This window comes from Phyllobates terribilis, unplaced genomic scaffold (assembly GCF_046119375.1).
Source record: "Phyllobates terribilis strain yellow unplaced genomic scaffold, ASM4611937v1 Scaffold_2__4_contigs__length_985480577, whole genome shotgun sequence".
NCBI classification, from domain to species: domain Eukaryota; kingdom Metazoa; phylum Chordata; class Amphibia; order Anura; family Dendrobatidae; genus Phyllobates; species Phyllobates terribilis.
The window spans coordinates 297,507,547-297,528,138 of record NW_027362762.1 but is presented as its reverse complement, the minus strand read 5'-3'; the positions used below and the strand labels follow the sequence as shown (position 1 = coordinate 297,528,138).

Here is a 20,592-nt window from a genome sequence, read left to right as displayed (position 1 = left end):
CAGATTGCTTATTATAAAAAAATCATTAATTAACTTGTAAGTCAAATTTATATTAGTATATAATTTCTTTCTACATACCTGCTGGTAGATGCCATTGGCCAACTCTTCTGGAGCGCATTACGCCTTCAATAGAATCTTGATGATCTCTCATGAGATCAGAAAAGGTGGGACTGAGAAGCTTGGGTTGGCTGCTTGTCTATAAAAAAATTATATGAAATATTGTACTATTAAGTTTCTGCATTGATATCAATAAATTCTAACTACAATGCAAAATATCTTTAATTTAAAATGAAGAAAATGGTCTCTCCAGTGTAACCTTGCAAGTAGCTACCTTATGACTCAATATCTGATTCCTTAAAGGGATTCACTGGGACTAGAAAAAACTAAATCACTAAAGGACATGTCAATATACTGTAAATAAATTCCTAAATACATTTAATTAAAAAATCACATTCATTTTGTTTAGGGAGGTAATAACTATAGAATTAAGAGAGAAACCTATCCTAGAATGTTAGGACTGCTGCCTGTGAGCATGTGCAGTAGGAAGCTCTGCCCTCCTCCAATATAAGTATCCCCAGGTCACAGCGAAGGAGCTTCCTATTGCACATGCTCCCAGGCATCTGTCATTTCTGCCAGTGTAACAAAGTGACGGCCATTTTAACCTCTCTAGACAAAACGATTGTGATTTGCTAATTAAATGCACTTAGGAATTTATTCATGACATTTCCTTCAGTTATTCATTTTTTTCTATTCCCGGAATACCACTTGAAAGAGACTTGACACATTCTTATAGACATTGCTGTACAGGGTAGCTACCTATTGTCACGAGTGTGTCAGAGGTGACAGACAGTCATCCTGCAGTTGGTTGCAGGAGATCTTTATGTTTTGCATTACAGACAAAAACGACACCTCAGATGAGATCTCATTTACATGTATAAATATATGTGTGGTCAGTACAAAGGACTGGCACAGGACTTATTCCTTCCAAAGACCATACTAAGGACCAGGGGCACTCATTACAGGTGGAAAAAAGGTGATTCTGTCACCTAAACAGGAAAGGGTTCTTTACAGTCAGAGCAGTCAGACTGTGGAATGCCCTACCCCAAGAGGTAGTAATGGCCAACACTTTAAAAGCTTTCAAAAAAGGGCTGGATGATTTCCTCGATACACATAACATTGTGGGCTACAGTTAAATTAGACACATATTACACCTATAGTAGAACATTTAATACGGTAATAGTAATTACATAACTAGTATCATAATTATGTTTGATGCAGGGTTCTAGGACTGATCGTCTTTTCTCGGGGTCAAAAAGGAATTTTTCCCCGTGATGCAAATTGGCTGATTGTGTCCTGGGGTTTTTGCCTTCTTCTGGATCAAGAGATTTAGGTATAGGAATTTTAGTAATACCATTACTAGAATCACAAGAGTAATACAAAAATATAAAACTAATTAAAAAATTATAAACGGGTTCATTTTTAATTGTAGTAGTCAAGCAATAATAAAAATGGTAATAATACATTTGTGAGGCCAAGTCCTAGTAAGTTAGTATGTTAGTGTAGGGAGTACAATTGGGGGAGAAAAGTTGAACTGGATGGACCTAGGTCTTTATTCAACCTACGTTACTATGAAATCTTCTTAGAGGCTGTCTCTAGGACCCAGCGGCTACCTCCCTCTGGCTAATTAACACCCTGTCTGGGTGTATAAATACCTGCTGTGTTTCCAGAGGGAGGTGCCGGTGATATTCATTAATACTTGTGAAAGCTTTAGCAAGAGCAGTACTCCGTCCTCTCTGGAGCATGAGGACTTGTGCGCATTTGTCTGGAGTTCGTCTAAAGCTAAGCAATTTTCTGCTGTTTGTCCACCCCTGTTGTCTATAGTGTTTAGGGGAGATCGACTAGTGCTCATCTCCTCCCTTCCCTAGCATTAGCCATACGCCAGGAAAAGACAGGGAAAGGTACACGTGTTGCGATTGGTGAAGAGCCAATACAGGGACGTTAGGGGAGACAGGGTGATGCTAGATCAACCTAGGAGGTCTCCACTTCCCCCCTTTCCCTAGATTTTGGGCTCCCTTTCCCTCTCCCTTTGTGTTGCACTAAGTCTTTCCCACACCTTGTGTGACACCTATAGGCAGAGAATTTTCTTTATTTTGGATGAGAGCTTATTTGCATATTTTTTAAAATGCAGCATTGCCTGTTAGACTCCCAACATCAGCGTAATCACCACAAAGAGAACCAGTACCTTCCAAGACTCTAAGTACAAGAAATGTTCATATTTCAGATTTATGTGAAATTTGCTTGAAATTATTTTAAAATATACATATAATAAAAAATAAATAAAATTACAGTCACAACTAAGGCAACTGTTAATGTGTATTAAATATAGTGTAGCCACACATACAGTTATTGTAGGTCGAGAAATATCTGAATGTCAGGACAAGCACTGACAAATGTTAATGTATCACAGTAGCAGGACAAAACTTAGGAGAAGGATGAAGCTACAAGATCAGAACTGTCAATCAAGGGGGAGTGCCCATCCCCCAGCAGAAAGGAATTGAAAGAGGCTGTGGAGCAGTGTGCTGCTGAAGATACAAGTTCAAAATAACCCTTTTAATAAGACCTCTTACTAAGTTTCACACATTAAAATGTGCTAATGATTTACACAGAACAAATTGTAACAACAGGTCAATTTTAAAAATTTAGATAAATCAATCTTTGGACACCCAAATACATTATATAAGCATCTATCTAGTCCTGTTAAAAAAAAGGTAGCTTCGGCGATCATTAAAGGGAAGTTGTCAGTAACACTACCCCTGTGCCACCATATATAGTGCACGATGCTGCAGTATAAAACATTATGAAAGACATAATCCTGCAATGCCACCTTTTTTAGCTTTTATTGATTTGCAAACTAGGCTCAAAAGTGCACTGATGGGCTTATAACTTATAAGTGCATGTGCGGTCTATGGTTCCTCTTCACTTCTACCCACCGATGGCTTCTTGATTGAAAGCGAAGACAAAAGCTCGACCTCATAATGTCACCTGTACTCTCCCCTGCCAGTCAAGAAGCGGTCAGCAGCGCTGGTGAGAAGAAGCGAAGAATATCAATAAAAGCTGTATTTCCTCGCAACAGCGAAGCGGTTTGCACTGTAATATATCCAGCTTTATCTCTGCCTGCACAGGGGTAGTGTTATCTATGGTCATCTTAAGACTAAAGGAAGTAGATGTTGAAAAAAAAAGGTTAGACAGCATATAACAAGCACAGCTAAACCGTGCTTTTTTAAATAAACATAGCCAAATCTTATATAGAATATTTGCAATATTTTTATAAGATTGTTTATCTAAGGAACTTGTAGAGATCCTTGCAAACTGGGAAGTAGACTAGCTACCTTCTACTTTATTCTAATTGATTTCCAAGGTGATATTTCTACAATCCCCTAACATAACTTATCAAATGTCTTTTTAGTGTAGTACCTCTGGCTGTGCATTATCCTGGTTATTAAGGCTCATGTCATCACTTGGCTGCGTGGTCTCAATACTAGGAGGGTTCCCAAACCGCTCCCGTTCTTGCTGCTGGCTCTCTCGTAGACTGTGGATAATGCTGCAGGACTGCTGTTGTTTCTAAAAGAAAAGTGACACAAATGATCCATTTGTTAGCTATAAAAATCCAAATTATTCTTTACCTACATTGACACTCATGTAGTTAGCATTATTAAGACAATGCATCTGGCAATGTTGTGGGACTCAATATACTTTTTTAGTCATCAAATAATAAAGAATACAGTGGCCATCTACTGTTATGAGGGAATTATGACTGCTTACTCTTAGGGTATGTGCACACGATCTGGACCTGCTGCGGGTTTGACGCTGCATGTTTATGCAGCGTCAAACCCGCAGCAGCCAGATGTTACAGCATAGTGGACATGGGATTTCTAGAAATCCCATGTCCACTATGTGTCTCTGTGCACCCGCAGACACAGACATGCGGCGCGTCTTTCAGACCCGGAACATGTCAATTTCTCTTGTGGGTCTGCATGTGGACTTTCCCCATAGACTAACCTCTATGAGGAAAGTCCACAGGCGAAAAAAAAAATAAAATGGCGCTGCTCATTTGCATAATGAGCGGAAGCCGCTGCCGGCTGTTCCGCAGGGTCGGGGCCACAGGCTGGTATGCATCATGGACACATACCCATATGCAACTAGTATGATCCTGTAGAACATTATGGACAATTTTATGTGGGCACAGTTGCCCTCCACTTTTATGAGGGCATTTTGAATAGTAGTTTTATGAGTATGGTAATGTTGGGAATTGGATGTTTCGCCCCCAGCAGTTCGCCCCCGGGTACATTTCGTCCCCGCACATTTCGTCCCCAGCATTTGGCCCCCAGGATGTTTTGCCCCTGCACATTTCACCCCTGCACATATCGCCCCCTGTTCACCCCGGTCCGGGGGCGAAACGTGCGGGGGCGAAATGTGCGGGGGCGAATCTTTCTGGGGGTGAAATGATAGGGGCGAAATGTGCAGGGGTGAAATGTACCTGGGGGCGAACTCATGGGGGCAAATTGCTGGGGGCAAATTGCTGGGGGCGAAACTTCCTATAACCGGTAATGTTATGGGCCCATGTAGTTGGTAACATTACAGGGGCACTATAACAAGATTTGATATAGAAGTATAAGGGCTGACACTTATGGAGACTCCCTAATATGGTGGCTCCCAAGCAAAAACAAAATGTAAACAATATAAACAATCTAAGGATTTTGTTTCACTCACTGCCCGGATACGTTTGAGACACTTCTTCAGCCACATGCGTATAGTTTGTTTAGCCACTTCTTCTTCTATTGTGTACTCTAGCTGTTCTCGGGCTAGTAGCTCTTCCAGCTGAAGGCTCTTCCTGATGTCCACAGATCTATATGACAGCATGCTGTAGGAAAAAGTCAAGTGATAACTTTGGGGCATTTTCGTGTGACATTCTACGTACTCTTTTCAACACATGCACACAAACAGATGTGCACACACACAAGCACGCAAGTAGGGAAAGATAAGTCCAACAGGTTAATAAGACTCATAAAGGGAAAATCTTGGCTGTTATTACATAATGTATAAAGGAAAATTACATTTGTGGCATGCTGCAATTTCCTGAAAGCACTTCCATTGACTGTATGCTTCCTAAGTTAATTTATTAATTATACACATGATTGTACAGAATCCTGATTGGTTTATTATATTCTGTAGAGTTGGTCCACAGTATATTCAAATATAGGTAAAAAGCTATCTAAAACCAGTTATGTTTTCATGAAAATAAATATTTATGCTCAATTTTTTTTTTTGCATTATTTGCATTCATTGTAGAGGAATGTCTATGAAATCCTGTGATTTTTTTTCCTGCCTTAATTGGCATATGTGTTCACATGCTGGATTGTCTATTTTCCTCCTAATATAATAAATTGGGTCTCTGCTTAGTTGCAGTATTAACTACTTTAATTCATAATCTACAGAAATATACATTTTACATGCTTTGGTAAAATTATACATTTTCCACTGCAAATGTACTGTAAAATGTATTTCATTATTTAAAAAATTGTCTTTCAGCTACACTGATATACATGAGATGTCCCTAGAATAGGTCATAGATATCAGATCAGCGGGGGTCCAACACATGGCATCCACACTGATCAGCTGCTAGTAGCTCCAGCAGTGGCCGGATGTACACAGAGTACGGCGGGGAACACCACTGCACCAATTTTTACTGGTCACTTCTGGGTTCTGCAGATCAGCTCCATAAAAATTAATAGGAAGCGATTTGCATTCCTGGGAGTGTCCAGTAAATGGTGTGACAGAGCAGTGGTGTTCCCCTCTATACACTCTTTACTTCCAGTCTCTGCCAGAGCTGATAGCAGCTGATCGGTGATAGTGTAAAGTATTGGACTCTCACTGATGTAATTTCGATGATTTATTCTACAAGATAGGTCATCAATATCAGTGTAGTGGAAAGCCCCTTTAATGTCATATAATACATGCACATAAATATATATAACAAAAGATATTGCACCTGAGCACATCATGAAAAGTGACATCACCACCACTATGTAAACGCTCCATTTCATAGCACATGTGCTTAAATAAAAGCTTGTCTTTGTCCAAGTCCACTTCTAATCGGCCACGAAGCAACCTCAGAAGGAACTTCACTCGAAATGTTGGAATAACCCCCTGGTGATAAGATACAAATCAACATCACTAGAAGCAATATCTAAAGTTGTAAGTGTTATTTCTATTTCTCACAAGTTCTCACACTTGGTGACTTCTTATGTGATAAATACCGTAGTTTCTATGAGTTTACAGCCTAATGTGAATTGTTCGTTTTTCTTACATAGAGCCAGAAGATGCCTTTTTACTATATAACAGTGGAGGGCTAGTAATTACCTACAGTTCTCTGATACTAATTGCATATGGATTTCCTCTACAAATATTTTGTGTCTTGTGAGGCAGTGACCGGGATCGTACATGAAGGACGTTATATATCCCCCAGAATGTGTACAGAGATCTATTAAATCCATTGGAGTGCATTGCAGTCACAAACTCACCTGCGGCTGCAATGCAGGAATGAAGGTGAGCATGGACCTGGTCAGGCTATCTGGCTAAGGCAGATTAAGTAAAACCTGGCAGGGCCTTCATTTCTTGGAGGAGGTTACAGGAAGGCAGTGGGGCGGCCTCCTCCCTCCAACCCGGGTTTTCCAGTGGCTCTTACCACAGGTCCTTTAAAAACCCTGCACGGTGGATTAGTGTTATTCAGTGTTGGGACCTGCTAGGAGGATAGCAGGAAAACTCGGCAGGACTGTGTATAGCTGAAACCACGCCTGGGAAGGCTCTGCACCCGTCAGGCTCTGAGCGGCCCGGCACGGCCGTTACCCACGACAACCATTGTGTATGGACTTTCTGTTAACCCGGCTGCGAACCGGAGGACTTTCTGTTAAACCGTGAGTGGCTGAAATAAATTCTGTTTATGTTGGACTTGTTTGGGTCACTGCCTCAGTTGTCCAGTAACTGAGGCAGTGACGCAAACAAGTCCAACATAAACAGAATTTATTTCAGCAACTCACGGTTTAATAGAAAGTCCTCCGGTTTGCAGCCGGGTTAACAGAAAGTCCATACACAGTGGTTGTCGTGGGTAACGGCCGTGCCGGGCCGCTCAGAGCCTGACGGGTGCAGAGCCTTCCCAGGCGTGGGTTCAGCTCTACACAGTCCTGCCGAGTTTTCCTGCTATCCTCTTAGCAGGTCCCAACACGGAATAACACTAATCCACCGTGCAGGGTTTTTAAAGGACCTGTGGTAAGAGCCACTGGAAAACCCGGGTTGGAGGGAGGAGGCCGCCCCACTGCCTCCTGAGACCTCCTCCAAGAAATGAAGGCCCTGCCGGGTTTTACTTAATCCGCCTTAGCCAGATAGCCTGACCAGGTCCATGCTCACCTTCATTCCTGCATTGCAGCCGCAGGTGAGTTTGTGACTGCAATGCACTCCAATGGATTTAATAGGTCTCTGTACACATTCTGGGGGATATATACCGTCCCTCGTATACGATCCCGGTCACTGCCTCACAGTCTACTGAGCATAAGAATGTTTAAATCATGTTTCTACAGTGGAATCAAAACTTGCATAGTTTACCGCTACATGACGCGGCTGTGTGATTTTTTTTTTTGTTGTTGAATGGTTTTACAGGTGCATTATCCTTTAAAAACTGTGTTTCCAGAAACTACATGAGAAAACAACATTTCACAGTACAACTATGTAAGGTTTTATGATATTATTTTGACTCCACGATGAAAAACATCACCGCTCCTGTAATTTAGCCAAAGGTGTAACTCTTCCATTATCCTACAGATGATCAGTCTATTACACTAAATCAACCCTCACACTGGAGCTAAGACGGTAGTAAACTTGTCTACAGCATTTAGGTCACTGTCCTCACAGACAGCAATGAACAATAAGTTGTTGGAAATAAAGCTAGGACCAGACGACCGTATAGTCTCTCATCTGAGAGAATTGGCCCTTTATGCAAATGACATTCTGATCAGAGTGTTAGCATAGTGAGGTCCGATTCTCTCGGATGAGGAGAAGTTGGAGAAAAAAAATTCTTCAGGTTCTCCATTCAGTAAGTCTGAGGACATTGGACCACACTCAGATGTCATCCGAGTGCAGTCCGATGTTTTCCATGGACTCATTAATGTGCATACCCGAGAGTGATCCGAATATCGGGTCCAACTCAGGCATGCAGCGATTTTTCCTCGGACCGGCCCCATAGACCAACATTGGTGCAGATGCGATTCCATGTTTTGTTGGATATCACTCAGACCAATAATATGGTCGTCTGCACCTGCCCTAGAAGAGAAGCTGTACAGTGTATCCATGTTATGTGATATTCATAGAAAATAGTTTACAAATATTACCTCTCTTTTATCATCAACCATATTCCATATAATTTGATAATGGCGAAGGTCATTAGGGCTTAGTAACTGGTCCTCTTCAGTGGAGTAGAACAGAGAAAAATTCTCTACAATTATGGCTGAAATCAAACAAAAATACATTGGGGTCTATTCAAGATTAACAATTAATGTATTGAAGCGGTAAATGGTATATCATGTGGTTAAAACAAAGGATCGCTATTCCTACTGTAATGTTATTGCCAGATCTTTTTCCTTTACAAAAAAGAGTAATCTAAGATCGTAGCGTATATGGATTTCTAAAGCAATGAATGATCTGCTGAAAAAGATCTGAAGCATATCTCAGCACAGAGGCATATACCTTAGTACTGTTTTCTGCTTGTTTTGATAAGTATTGAAAACTTTGTTTTAATAACCAATTTTACTTACCAACTAAAAGGTTTAGCATGATATAGGCAATGATGACATAAAATGAACAGAAGTACATGAGAGCTCCAGCATAATTTCCACAATCAGTTTCCCAGAATCTACTACTGTCAGGTGTGCAAAAAGGAGGTTGTACCTGGAATCACAAAACCAAAGAAAAGTCTCAGTCACAATTATGATCTTTAACCCATTAGTATAAAGTGACACACATGTATGGCACCAGAGTGAGCCAATTCCTACAAAATTCCATACATGTATGCAATGATGATCATAGGGACATAGCAGCTGTGCCTATGCTATTATCAGGGGGATGGTGGCTAATAACCAGACTCTCGCTCTATGGCCAGGATCAGACCGTCATACCACTTAAACTTGTGCCAGTCATATCAGGAAATTGCGTATGTGGCTGACTCCATATGCAGCTCCACATCTACCTCCACATGGCAGGAATTTCCTACCATTTACAAATCAGAGCAAGGTAGTGCATGCTGCAATTATTCCCACGCACACTGTTGGTCAATGTGGAAAATCAGCCATGTGCACTGTCATACTGGATGTGATGGTGTGATATGGTATGTGGGGTATCATTTTGTCTATATTCATATTTTACTGATTTTCATAGTGTTCTCTTGTTGCTCTGTGTCCCTCTGTGCTTTCCCTCTAATGTTGACTTCTGTTGTAGGATGAGTTGATATTTGTTAATTGATGAATAGCTGTTATTTATCATCTGACATCAGCTCCCACAGTTTACTGTACTGTTAACTTGGCACAGGGTCAGTGAATAATGCTGTTTGCTAATATGCTAATGACATATTGAACTAGCTTATTGATTTTGTAAAGCAATGGAAGGACCAACAATGCAAATTGATAAAATGCTCAAACAATGAGCTCCTGCTACCTCCCCCCCTGACCTGTGAATGAAGAGGGGGACTTTTAAAATATTAGCCAGGAGAGACAAGAGAGTGAGATGCTGTGTGGGACAATGACGTGAGGACAGCACGTCAGAAAGAATGGGAGAAACCTGGATGACTTTGGAAATACTGCTGGAGGAATATATACGGAGAAGCATATGGACTATTTTATCCTTTGTCTGCTGGATTGTTGGACTCTCATCTCCCGGGACACTTGTCTCGTTACCGGACTGCATTTGTATTTCTGGACTATATTATCCTATGTGTGGGGGATTGTTTATGGACCTTTTGGTTTTGCCTATAGTAAAGGTCTTGGAATTGTTCACTATACTCTTTCTCTGTTGATTGTGTGATACCGGAGAAGGAACCTGTGACACTGGATATAATGGGTGCATGTACTGTCCATGTAAGGTCTGTAGTGTACACAGACAACACACATCTATATAATGTGCTCGCATAAATGAGCCCTAATAGTCAGGATCGGGAAAAAAACAATGGCGCTAAGAGAAAAAAAGTAACATCCAGTAATTCAAGATATTTCTTATTAAAAAAAAAAGAAAAAAACAAACGTGATTGTTTTTAATAATCATGATTAAATAAAAGTCAATTTTCCATAATATATATATATTTATATATTTGGTATCCCATACTTATAATGACCTTACAGAATAGGTATGCTGTCTATCATTATGAATAGTAAAAAAAAGTAGAAAAAAAATCACATACTTGTGCTAAAATTTAGATTTTCACTAAATCTAAGCAAAAATCTAAGTTATGTGTTCTACTTACAAAAAAACCCGACAGCATTAATAGTAATATAATAGTTTAAAAAATAAGAGTAAAATAGAAAACGACATTACTGAAGTACAGCATGCTCTATTTTAGTTGACTTTCAGTAAAACACTAAAAAAATACAAACAATTTATATTGCCCCCAAATGTATTCTCATTTAGTCGTGGTCTACTCACCATACAGTCATGCATGATTTTATTCCAGTCCTCCCCAGTTACTATCCTGAAGAGGACAGTTATAGCTTTTCCTGCTGTGGAGAAGTTTGCATGTCTGGAACAGACCAAATAAATTAACGCTGTATCAGTTTCACTTCTGTAGAACTCAGTTTTTGAAGTTGTTCTCAGGTGAATATTCTTTATGAAGTCAGGTTCATATATGCGTTGGACGCTCCATTGAAGATTCATTTTTACCAAAAGATATCACAGTATGTTGAGTTTTTTTATAGTAACATGACAAACACCATGATAGTAATCTTACTCCATAATAAACAATCTACAGTGGTGGCCAAAAGTATTGGCACCCCTGCAATTCTGTCAGATAATACTCAGTTTCTTCCTGAAAATGATTGCAATCACAAATTCTTTGGTATTATTATCTTTATTTAATTTGCTTTCAAGGAAAAAACACAAAAGAGAATGAAGCAAAAATCAAATCATGGATCATTTCACACAAAACTCCAAAAATGGGCCAGACAAAAGTATTGGCACCCTCAGCCTAATACTTGGTTGCACAACCTTTAGCCAAAATAACTGCGAACAACCGCTTCCGGTAACCATCAATGAGTTTCTTACAATGCTCTGCTGGAATTGTAGACCATTCTTCTTTGGCAAACTGCTCCAGGTCCCTGATATTTGAAGGGTGCCTTCTCCAAACTGCCATTTTGAGATCTCTCCACAGGTGTTCTATGGGATTCAGGTCTGGACTCATTGCTGGCCACCTTAGAAGTCTCCAGTGCTTTCTCTCAAACCATTTTATAGTGCTTTTGGAAGTGTGTTTTGGGTCATTGTCCTGCTGGAAGACCCATGACCTCTGAGGGAGACCCAGCTTTCTCACACTGGGCCCTACATTATGCTGCAAAATTTGTTGGTAGTCTTCAGACTTCATAATTCCATGCACACGGTCAAGCAGTCCAGTGCCAGAGGCAGCAAAGCAACCCCAAAACATCATGGAACCTAAGCCATGTTTGACTGTAGGGACCGTGTTCTTTTCTTTGAATGCCTCTTTTTTTTTCCTGTACACTCTGTGTTGATGCTTTTTCCCAAAAAGCTCTACTTTTGTCTCATCTGACCAGAGAACATTCTTCCAAAACGTTTTAGGCTTTATCAGGTAAGTTTTGGCAAACTCCAGCCTGGCTTTTTTATGTCTTGGGATAAGAAGCGGGGTCTTCCTGGGTATCCTACCATACAGTCCCTTTTCATTCAGACGCCGACGGATAGTACGGGTTGACACTGTTGTACCCTCGGACTGCAGGGCAGCTTGAACTTGTTTGGATGTTAGTTGAGGTTCTTTATCCACCATCCACACAATCTTGCATTGAAATCTCTCGTCAATTTTTCTTTTCCGTCCACATCTAGGAAGGTTAGCCACAGTGCCATGGGCTTTAAACTTCTTGATGACACTGCGCACGGAAGACACAGGAACATTCAGATCTTTGGAGATGGACTTGTAGCCTTGAGATTGCTCATGCTTCCTCACAATTTGGTTTCTCAAGTCCTCAGACAGTTCTTTGGTCTTCTTTCTTTTCTCCATGCTCAATGTGGTACACACAAGGACACAGGACAGAGGTTGAGTCAACTTTAATCCATGTTAACTGGCTGCAAGTGTGATTTAGTTATTGCCAACACCTGTTAGGTGCCACAGGTAAGTTACAGGTGCTGTTAATTACACGAATTAGAGAAGCATCACATGATTTTTCAAACAGTGCCAATACTTTTGTCCACCCCCTTTTTTAGGTTTGGTGTGGAATTATATCCAATTTGGCTTTAGGACAATTCTTTTTGTGTTTTTTCATTGAAGACAAATTAAATGAAGATAATAATACCAAAGAATTTGTGATTGCAATCATTTTCAGGAAGAAACTGAGTATTATCTGACAGAATTGCAGGGGTGCCAATACTTTTGGCCACCACTGTATCAGTTAATGATGTGCATCGCTCTGATGAAATAATTTTTTTCTGTTCTGGATACAGAATTACAGAAGTGACAACACTGGTGTGAACCCAGCCTTACATGTCCAAATGGTACAACCCCTGGCAAAAATTATGGAATCACTGGGCTCGGAGGATGTTCATTCAGTTGTTTAATGTTGTTGAAAAAAAGCAGATCACAGACATGGCACAAAACTAAAGTCATTTCAAATGGCAACTTTAGGGCCTTTTAGAAACACTAAAAGAAATCAAAATTAAAAATGTGGTACTCAGTAAGGGAAATTTTTTGCAGACCAAGCAGAGGGAAAAAATTATGGAATCACTCAATTCTGAGGAAAAAATTATGGAATCACCCTGTAAATTTTCATTTCTAAAACTAATACCTGCATCAAATTTGATCTGCTCGTTAGTCTGCATCTAAAAAGGAGTGATCACACCTTGGAGAGCTGTTGCACCAAGTGAACTGACATGAATCATGGCTCCAACATGACAGATGTCAATTGAAGGAAGAGGATTATCAAACTCTTAAAAGAAGGTAAATCATCACGCAATGTTGCAAAAGATGTTGGTTGTTCACAGTCAGCTGTGTCTAAAATCTGGACCAAATACAAACAACATGGGAAGGTTGTTAAAGGCAAACATACGTAGACCAAGGAAGACATCAAAGCGTCAAGACTGGAAACTTAAAGAAATATGTCTCCAAAACAGGAAATGCACAACAAAACAAATGAGGAACAAATGGGAGGATACTGGAGTCAATGTCCAGTACAGTGACCGAACTGTAAGATACCGCCTAAAGGAAATGGGATTTACATACAGAAAAGCTAAACATAAGCCATCATTAACACCTAAACAGCAAAAAACAAGGTTACAATGGGCTAAGGAAATGTGGATGACTGGATGAAAGTCATATTCAGTGATGAATCGTGAATCTGCATTGGGCAAGGTGATGATGCTGGAACTTTTGGTTGGTGCCGTTCCAATGATATTTATAAAGATGACTGCATGAAGAGAACATGCATATTTCCACAGTCATTGATGATATGGGGCTGCATGTCAGGTAAAGACACTGGGGAGATGGCTGTCATTACATCTTCAATAAATGCCCAAGTTTACATTGATATTTTGGACAGTTTTCTTATCCCATCAATTGAAAGGATGTTTGGGGATGATGATATCATTTTTCAAGATGATAATGCATCCTGCCATAGAGCAAAAACTATTAAAACATTCCTTGAAAGAAGACACATAAGGTCAATGTCATGGCCTGCAAATAGTCTGGATCTCAATCCAATTGAAAATCTTTGGAGGAAGTTGAAGAAAATGGTCCATGACAAGGCTCCAAACTGCAAAGCTGATCTGGCAACAGCAATCAGAGAAAGTTGGAGCCAGATTGTTGAAAAGTACTGTTTGTCAATCATTAAGTCCATGCCTCAGAGACTGCAAGCAATTATTAAAGCCAGAGGTGGTGCAACAAAATATAGTGATGCATTGGAGTGTTATTTTGTGTGTTTTTTTGTTTTTCATGATTCCATAATTTTTTCCTCAGAGTTGAGTGATTCCATAATTTTTTCCCTCTGCTTGGTCTGAAAAAAATTACCCTTACTGAGTACCACATTTTTAATCTTGATTTCTTTAAGTATTTCTTAAAGCCCTAGTTTTGTGCCATGTCTGTGATTTGCTTTTTTTCAACAACATTAAACAACTGAAAGAAAATCCTCCGAGCCCGGTGATTCCATAATTTTTGCCAGGGGTTGTATTCTTTTTCACTGTGATCCCTACCAATGCTGGGAATACTTGTGCCAGAGGAAAGACGGTTGCCGGATCATGATTTGATGAGAACATTGAGCAGGATCTACCTTTCTCTTGATGAGCTGGACCCCTATGGATCATACTTTTATGACATTTCACAAAAAGTTTTTTGTTGAGAAATCCCTTTAAAGAGGACCTGATAAGGTATGTGCATACAAGGTGCACAAGTCCTTTTCAGGAGAATTCCACCTGGAACGCGCCTAAAAAAACACCGCAAAAACGACATTGCCGTGCACATATTCAGTCTTTTGCTAACACTTTTAGCTGCTTCAGGGTTCGGAATTGGTGAAGCGGTTAAAAGAAGCGGCATGTTTATTCTTCAGGCGGCTTTCACCAGGAAGCCTCTCACTAGCTATAGTTTAAGTCACAGAAAAAAGACGCTAGCGAAGACGCTGCAAAAACAACAACCAAACCGCCAGGGAAGCCTGGCAGCTTTCTCCTGAAGTAGCTTCATCTAGGAAAACCTCAGCGGGTGCGCTGGTGTCTTAAAGACACCATGTGCACATACCTCTACCAGTTAAAAAGTGGTCAGATTTTGCTCTCATCTTATTCCCTCTGCTCCCCTGAGTCTTCTGCTGTTTTTTTAAACCCATGATATGGTTCCAGAGATATGGTCCTTTTTATTTAGTGTTAATTTTTACGTTCATTATCAAGAGGGCGTGTCTGGTAATAATGCAGAGCAGCTAGAAGACATGAGCCCAAGCAATCAATTCAGCCACTCCTTGTTGTTAAAGATCATAAAAATTAGTACTAAAAAAAAGCCCATATTTCTGTAACCGTATCGTGGGTTTAATAAATAAACAAAACAGAATACTCGGTGGCGCAGAAGGAATAAAATAAGAGCACAAACTTGCTACTTTTGACCGGGTGGCAGGTCCTCTTTAAATTACCATTAACTATTATGTAGATTCATAAGGGGTGAAATACTTCAGATTTCCTGACCGGATTTTTCAGGTGGAAAATCGCCAGTGTATTACATTACTAACAAATAGGATAAGATTTTTTTTAAATCATTCACAACGGATTTTATACTTTGCAATATATAGGGTGAAATCTGAGGCAAATACACAGTAATATCCATGACAAATCCATACGTAATACTTGCTGATTTTACCATGGATGGATTGTGGCTGTACCCTCTTCCGCTTAAAGGGAATTTATCAGCAGGTTTTTGCTACCTCATCTGAGAGCAGCCTGATGTAGGCAAAGAGAAGCTGACTCCAATGATGTATCACTTAGATTACTGGGTGCAGCTGTTCTGACACAATCAGAGTTTTCAGATTTAGCAATGCAGCAGAGCTGAGGAAGCTAGCCCCGCCCACACCAGGCTCTGTATATACAATGTCCAGTGAAGTGACAGTGAAGTGTTTATCACAGGAGGTGGGGTTGCTGGACCAGGAGGCACAGCTGCCCTGTCCTAGCAATGATAAGCTCCTGGTGCTAAAACAATTATTGCAAGCAAAAAAAAACAGGAGCTTGATAAGAGAGGCATGGCTGAGATTTGTGTTTTATCCTCTACCTCATGGTGTCATCAGATTACATAGCAAAAACCTGCTGACAGATTCCCTTTAAGTTGGACTGACACAGATTATTTAAACTTTCAGCGCAGTGTGACACATCAGAGATGTCAGTGCAGTAATGTTTTGTAGTACTGTTTAGCATACAGGACACAATGTGATAGTACTGCTTACATACCGATTAATGTTTTCACCATATTTCACCGTTCCGAACAGAACAACTCCAGCAAAAGCATAGCAAAGAAGCAACAAGAACATTCCCACGATAATAAAGAAACTCTTGTACATGCTGACAACAACAGTCAGCAACAGCATCTTCAGTGTAACCTAGAAGACAAGAGTGTAAGAACAATGGGACAGATTGATTAATACTGTCTTAACTTTACTCAAACCCGAATTAGACTAGATGCCACAAAGGAAATTTGCATTCGGTCCTCATTTGCTGTCACTTATGTCCTTTGCATCTGAAACAAGTCAGAATTTTCACGCTTTGTGTTCTGTTTTGTGGACTACATGATATTTAAATAAAGTCAAGATTATAACCCCTTCCTGGCAATTTTCCATTTTTGTGCTTTTTGTTTTCTCCTTTTTTGCCCCCAAAACCATAACTTTTTAATTTTTCATGCGATATAGACATTTGCGGGCTTGTTTTTTGTGTGGGATGAATGGCACCACTCATTTTAACATTTGATGTAGTGGAAAACACAAAGGCGTTCCAACTGCAGTGACATTGTGCAAAAAAATGCAATTCCACAATTGTATTTTAGGTTTTATTTTTATAGCATTCTTTGTTTGGTAAAAATGACTTGTGAAAAAAATTCTCCCAGTCAGTAGAATTACAGTGATGCCAAATTGGGATAGTTTTTTTGTTAAAAAAAAAAATTGGAAATTTTGAAAAAAATATGTTTGGGTTACCACTTTCCAAGACCCATAATGTTTTCAATTTTTGGATCTCTATGAAGGCTTATTTTTTACATGGTAAGTTGAAGTTTTTATTGATACCATTCTGAGGTAAATACATTTTTATTGCTTCTTTTTTATTTTTACATGGAGTTGCAGTCACCAAACAACAGCAATTCTGGCATTTTGATTTTTTTTTCTCATTACGCTATTTCACAATCTAGTTAACTAATTTAATATTTTGTTAGATCTGACTTTTAGAGACACATCTATACTATGTATTTTTAAAATGTAATGAGGGTAATTCGAATGTTTAAATATATATATATTTAATATTTTTAAAAACTTCTTTTCCACTTTTTATCTTATTTTTTTTAATCTCCTTAGGGGACCAGAACCTGAGATGATCTGATTGCTCATTCTATATACTGCAATACTGTGGTATAGTAAAAAATTACACTCTATGAACGGTAGCCACAGGATGGTTTTCATAGGATCATTGTTACAACATGCATGGAGGTATTCAGCAGATCTCTGTGTGTTATGGCAATTTATCAGGACTTAGAGGAGGGGGACCAATGGGTGCATGCTTTAGATGACACTGTCAAAGATGGACAGCGGCAGTTAAGTGGTTAACAGCAGCGTGCGGATCTTGGCTACACCAGCAGCTGTTAGAGGCAGATCCTGGGTTTGTATCAAAGTCATTTTCTTGCAATAATGCAAGCTCTGTTTCTGTACCTGCATTAAAGACAAGGACACGACTTATGACATAGTAGTAAATCATATGTTGGGAAGGGGTTAAAAGACGCTGTATTGTTCTCCTACTTAACTATATGTACTGCGCTACATCTCTGTACATCAGTGTCTGTTGAACCCTGCAAGCTATTTGGGTAATTTATCACAGTGGCTTGTGCGGTTGATAAATTTGTCACATTTTAAGATGCTTTTGACTAACATTATTTCACCTCTTGGTTGGCTTATTTTCATGATAAGCCACACTCATTCTTATAAGAAACATCCCTTAGTTAGTGATCTATATAAATTGTCTAAATGTGGTGCACGACCAAATTCTTACTCAACTTGATCCAGCATTCTGGAGTATTTTGATTAGGTATTCTGCCACCTTAGGTTAGGGAAATTTTCTCAACCACAGCTTTGATCACATGACATACAGTGTATATATGCTGTACTATAAAATATCGTAGGACGCACTTAATAACAGATGTTGTAGTATTTACTAACCAATACAGAAAACAGACGTGTTGACATCAAGTCCTTGAGGTCATGCAACATATGGGTCCCGCACCGTACCATGCAACATATTGGTCCCACAACGTACACACATCATGCTAAAGTCTCGTAAAGTGGCACATATTAGGGGTGACCTGAAATGTTTCATGGCCGGCTTGCAGCAGATAAACTATATGATAGAACTCCATGTAGTGAAGGCTGAGGGAAAACAAAGGCTTTAGATCCAACTATTCTTCCTCGAGGATTTCATTTTCTCATATGTGCTGGAAGCCAGAAGCAAAATGTTCTCACTTAACTCCTTTAAACTTTCAATCAGACCTTACTAAATCCTCCGCCATTTTTCCAGGCTCAAGGATAAATAAAATCAAGTTAAGACTGTGAGATTGCCACCTTTTTCATTTAAATGGAACTAAAATAAATTACCCATGGAATAAAATGTATTTTATATGTTATATTAACCAACCAAAAACACAATTAAAATTAAAATAGTATGTCTGTAAATTGACAAGCTAAGTGGATGATGACAAGTGACCATGAAAAAGCCATTTTATGCTCTATTTGGAGATAAAAGTAAATTGAGGGTAGTTATTTTTCTCTCAGCATGTCTATTTAAGAGAAACATGATTTTGAGAAATACATTCATGTCCACAGCATAGTTAAGAGATTTGTTCCCAAAGTATAGCAAAGAAATCTCCTTACATAACACAGATGAAAATGGGCTTAGACGTAAGAGTTTATTCAATGGAGTACACTAAAAAATGTCAGCACAATTGACAAACAGAAATTACTAAAAGGCACTTTATATTCAATAATATACACTGCTCAAAAAAATAAAGGGAACACTTAAACAACAGAATACAACTCCAAGTAAATCAAACTTCTGTGAAATCAAACTGTCCACTTAGGAAGCAACATTGATTGACAATCAGTTTCACATGCTGTTGTGCAAATGGAATAGAGAATACAGTAGATGGAAATTATTGGCAATTATCAAGACACCCTCAATAAAGGAGTGGTTCTGCAGGTGGGGACCACAGACCACATCTCAGTACCAATGCTTTCTGGCTGATGTTTTGGTCACTTTTGAATGTTGGTTATGCTTTCACACTCGTGGCAGCATGAGACGGACTCTACAACCCACAGAAGTTGCTCAGGTAGTGCAGCTCATCCTGGATGGCACATCAATGCGAGCTGTGGCAAGAAGGTTTGCTGTGTCTGCCAGCCTAGTGTCCAGAGGCTGGAGGCGCTACCAGGAGACAGGCCAGTTCACCAGAAGACGTAGGAGGGCAACAACCCAGCAGCAGGACCGCTACCTCCGCCTTTGTGCAAGGAGGTACAGGAGGAGCACTGCCAGAGCTCTGCAAAATGACCTCCAGCAGGCCACAAATGTGCATGTGTCTGCACAAACGGTTAGAAACCGACTTCATGAGGGTGGTATGAGGGCCCAACGTCCACAGATGGGGGTTGTGCTCACAGCCCAACACCATGCAGGACGCTTAGCATTTATCACAGAACACCAGGATTGGCAAAGTCGCCACTGGCGCCCTGTGCTCTTCACAGATGAAAGCAAGTTCACACTGAGCACATGTGACAGAAGTGACAGAGTCTGGAGACACCGTGGAGAGCGATCTGCTGCCTGCAACATCCTTCAGCATGTTTGTCAGTAATGGTGTGGGGCAGCATTTCTTTGGAGGGCCGCACAGCCCTCCATGTGCTCGCCAGAGGTAGCCTGACTGCCATTAGGTACAGAGATGAGATCCTCAGACCCCTTGTGAGACCATATGCTGGTGCGGTTGGCCCTGGGTTCCTCCTAATGCAGGACAATGCCAGACCTCATGTGGCTGGAGTGTGTCAGCAGTTCCTGCAAGATGAAGGCATTGAAGCTATGGACTGGCCCGCCCGTTCCCCAGACTTGAATCCAATTGAGCACATCTGGGACATCATGTCTTGCTCCATCCACCAACGTCACGTTGCACCACAGACTGTCCAGGAGTTGGCGGATGCTTTAGTCCAGGTCTGGGAGGAGATCCCACAGGAGACCATCCGCAACCTCATCAGGAGCATGCCCAGGCGTTGTAGGGAGGTCATACAGGCACGGACACAACACACAATACTGAGCCTCATTTTGACTTGTTTTAAGGACATTACATCAAAGTTGGATCAGCCTGTAGTGTGTTTTTTCCACTTTAATTTTGGGGGTGACTCCAAATCCAGGTCTCCATTGGTTAATAAATTTGATTTCCATTGATGATTTTTGTGTGATTTTGTTGTCAGCACATTCAACTTTGTACAGAACAAAGTATTCAATGAGAATATTTCATTCATTCACATCTAGGATGTGTTATTTGAGTGTTCCCTTTATTTTTTTGAGCAGTGTATATTGATTACTGTGCAGAACATT

The 20,592-nt window shown here is 40.1% G+C and overlaps 1 protein-coding gene across 3 annotated transcripts in view; it reads right to left on the bottom strand.

The window, feature by feature from the left end:
- NALCN (sodium leak channel, non-selective) overlaps positions 1-20,592 on the bottom strand; it is an 850,352-nt gene that overhangs the window by 7,896 nt on the left and 821,864 nt on the right. For all 3 annotated transcript variants that reach the window (XM_073664203.1, XM_073664204.1, XM_073664206.1), the window contains 8 exons: positions 16,219-16,367; positions 10,741-10,834; positions 8,865-8,997; positions 8,442-8,557; positions 6,050-6,207; positions 4,771-4,921; positions 3,475-3,621; positions 79-196 (listed from right to left, as the gene is read on the bottom strand). In XM_073664203.1, the coding sequence (XP_073520304.1) occupies positions 79-196; positions 3,475-3,621; positions 4,771-4,921; positions 6,050-6,207; positions 8,442-8,557; positions 8,865-8,997; positions 10,741-10,834; positions 16,219-16,367 (1,066 nt within the window). The remainder of the gene's footprint in view (positions 1-78; positions 197-3,474; positions 3,622-4,770; positions 4,922-6,049; positions 6,208-8,441; positions 8,558-8,864; positions 8,998-10,740; positions 10,835-16,218; positions 16,368-20,592) is intronic.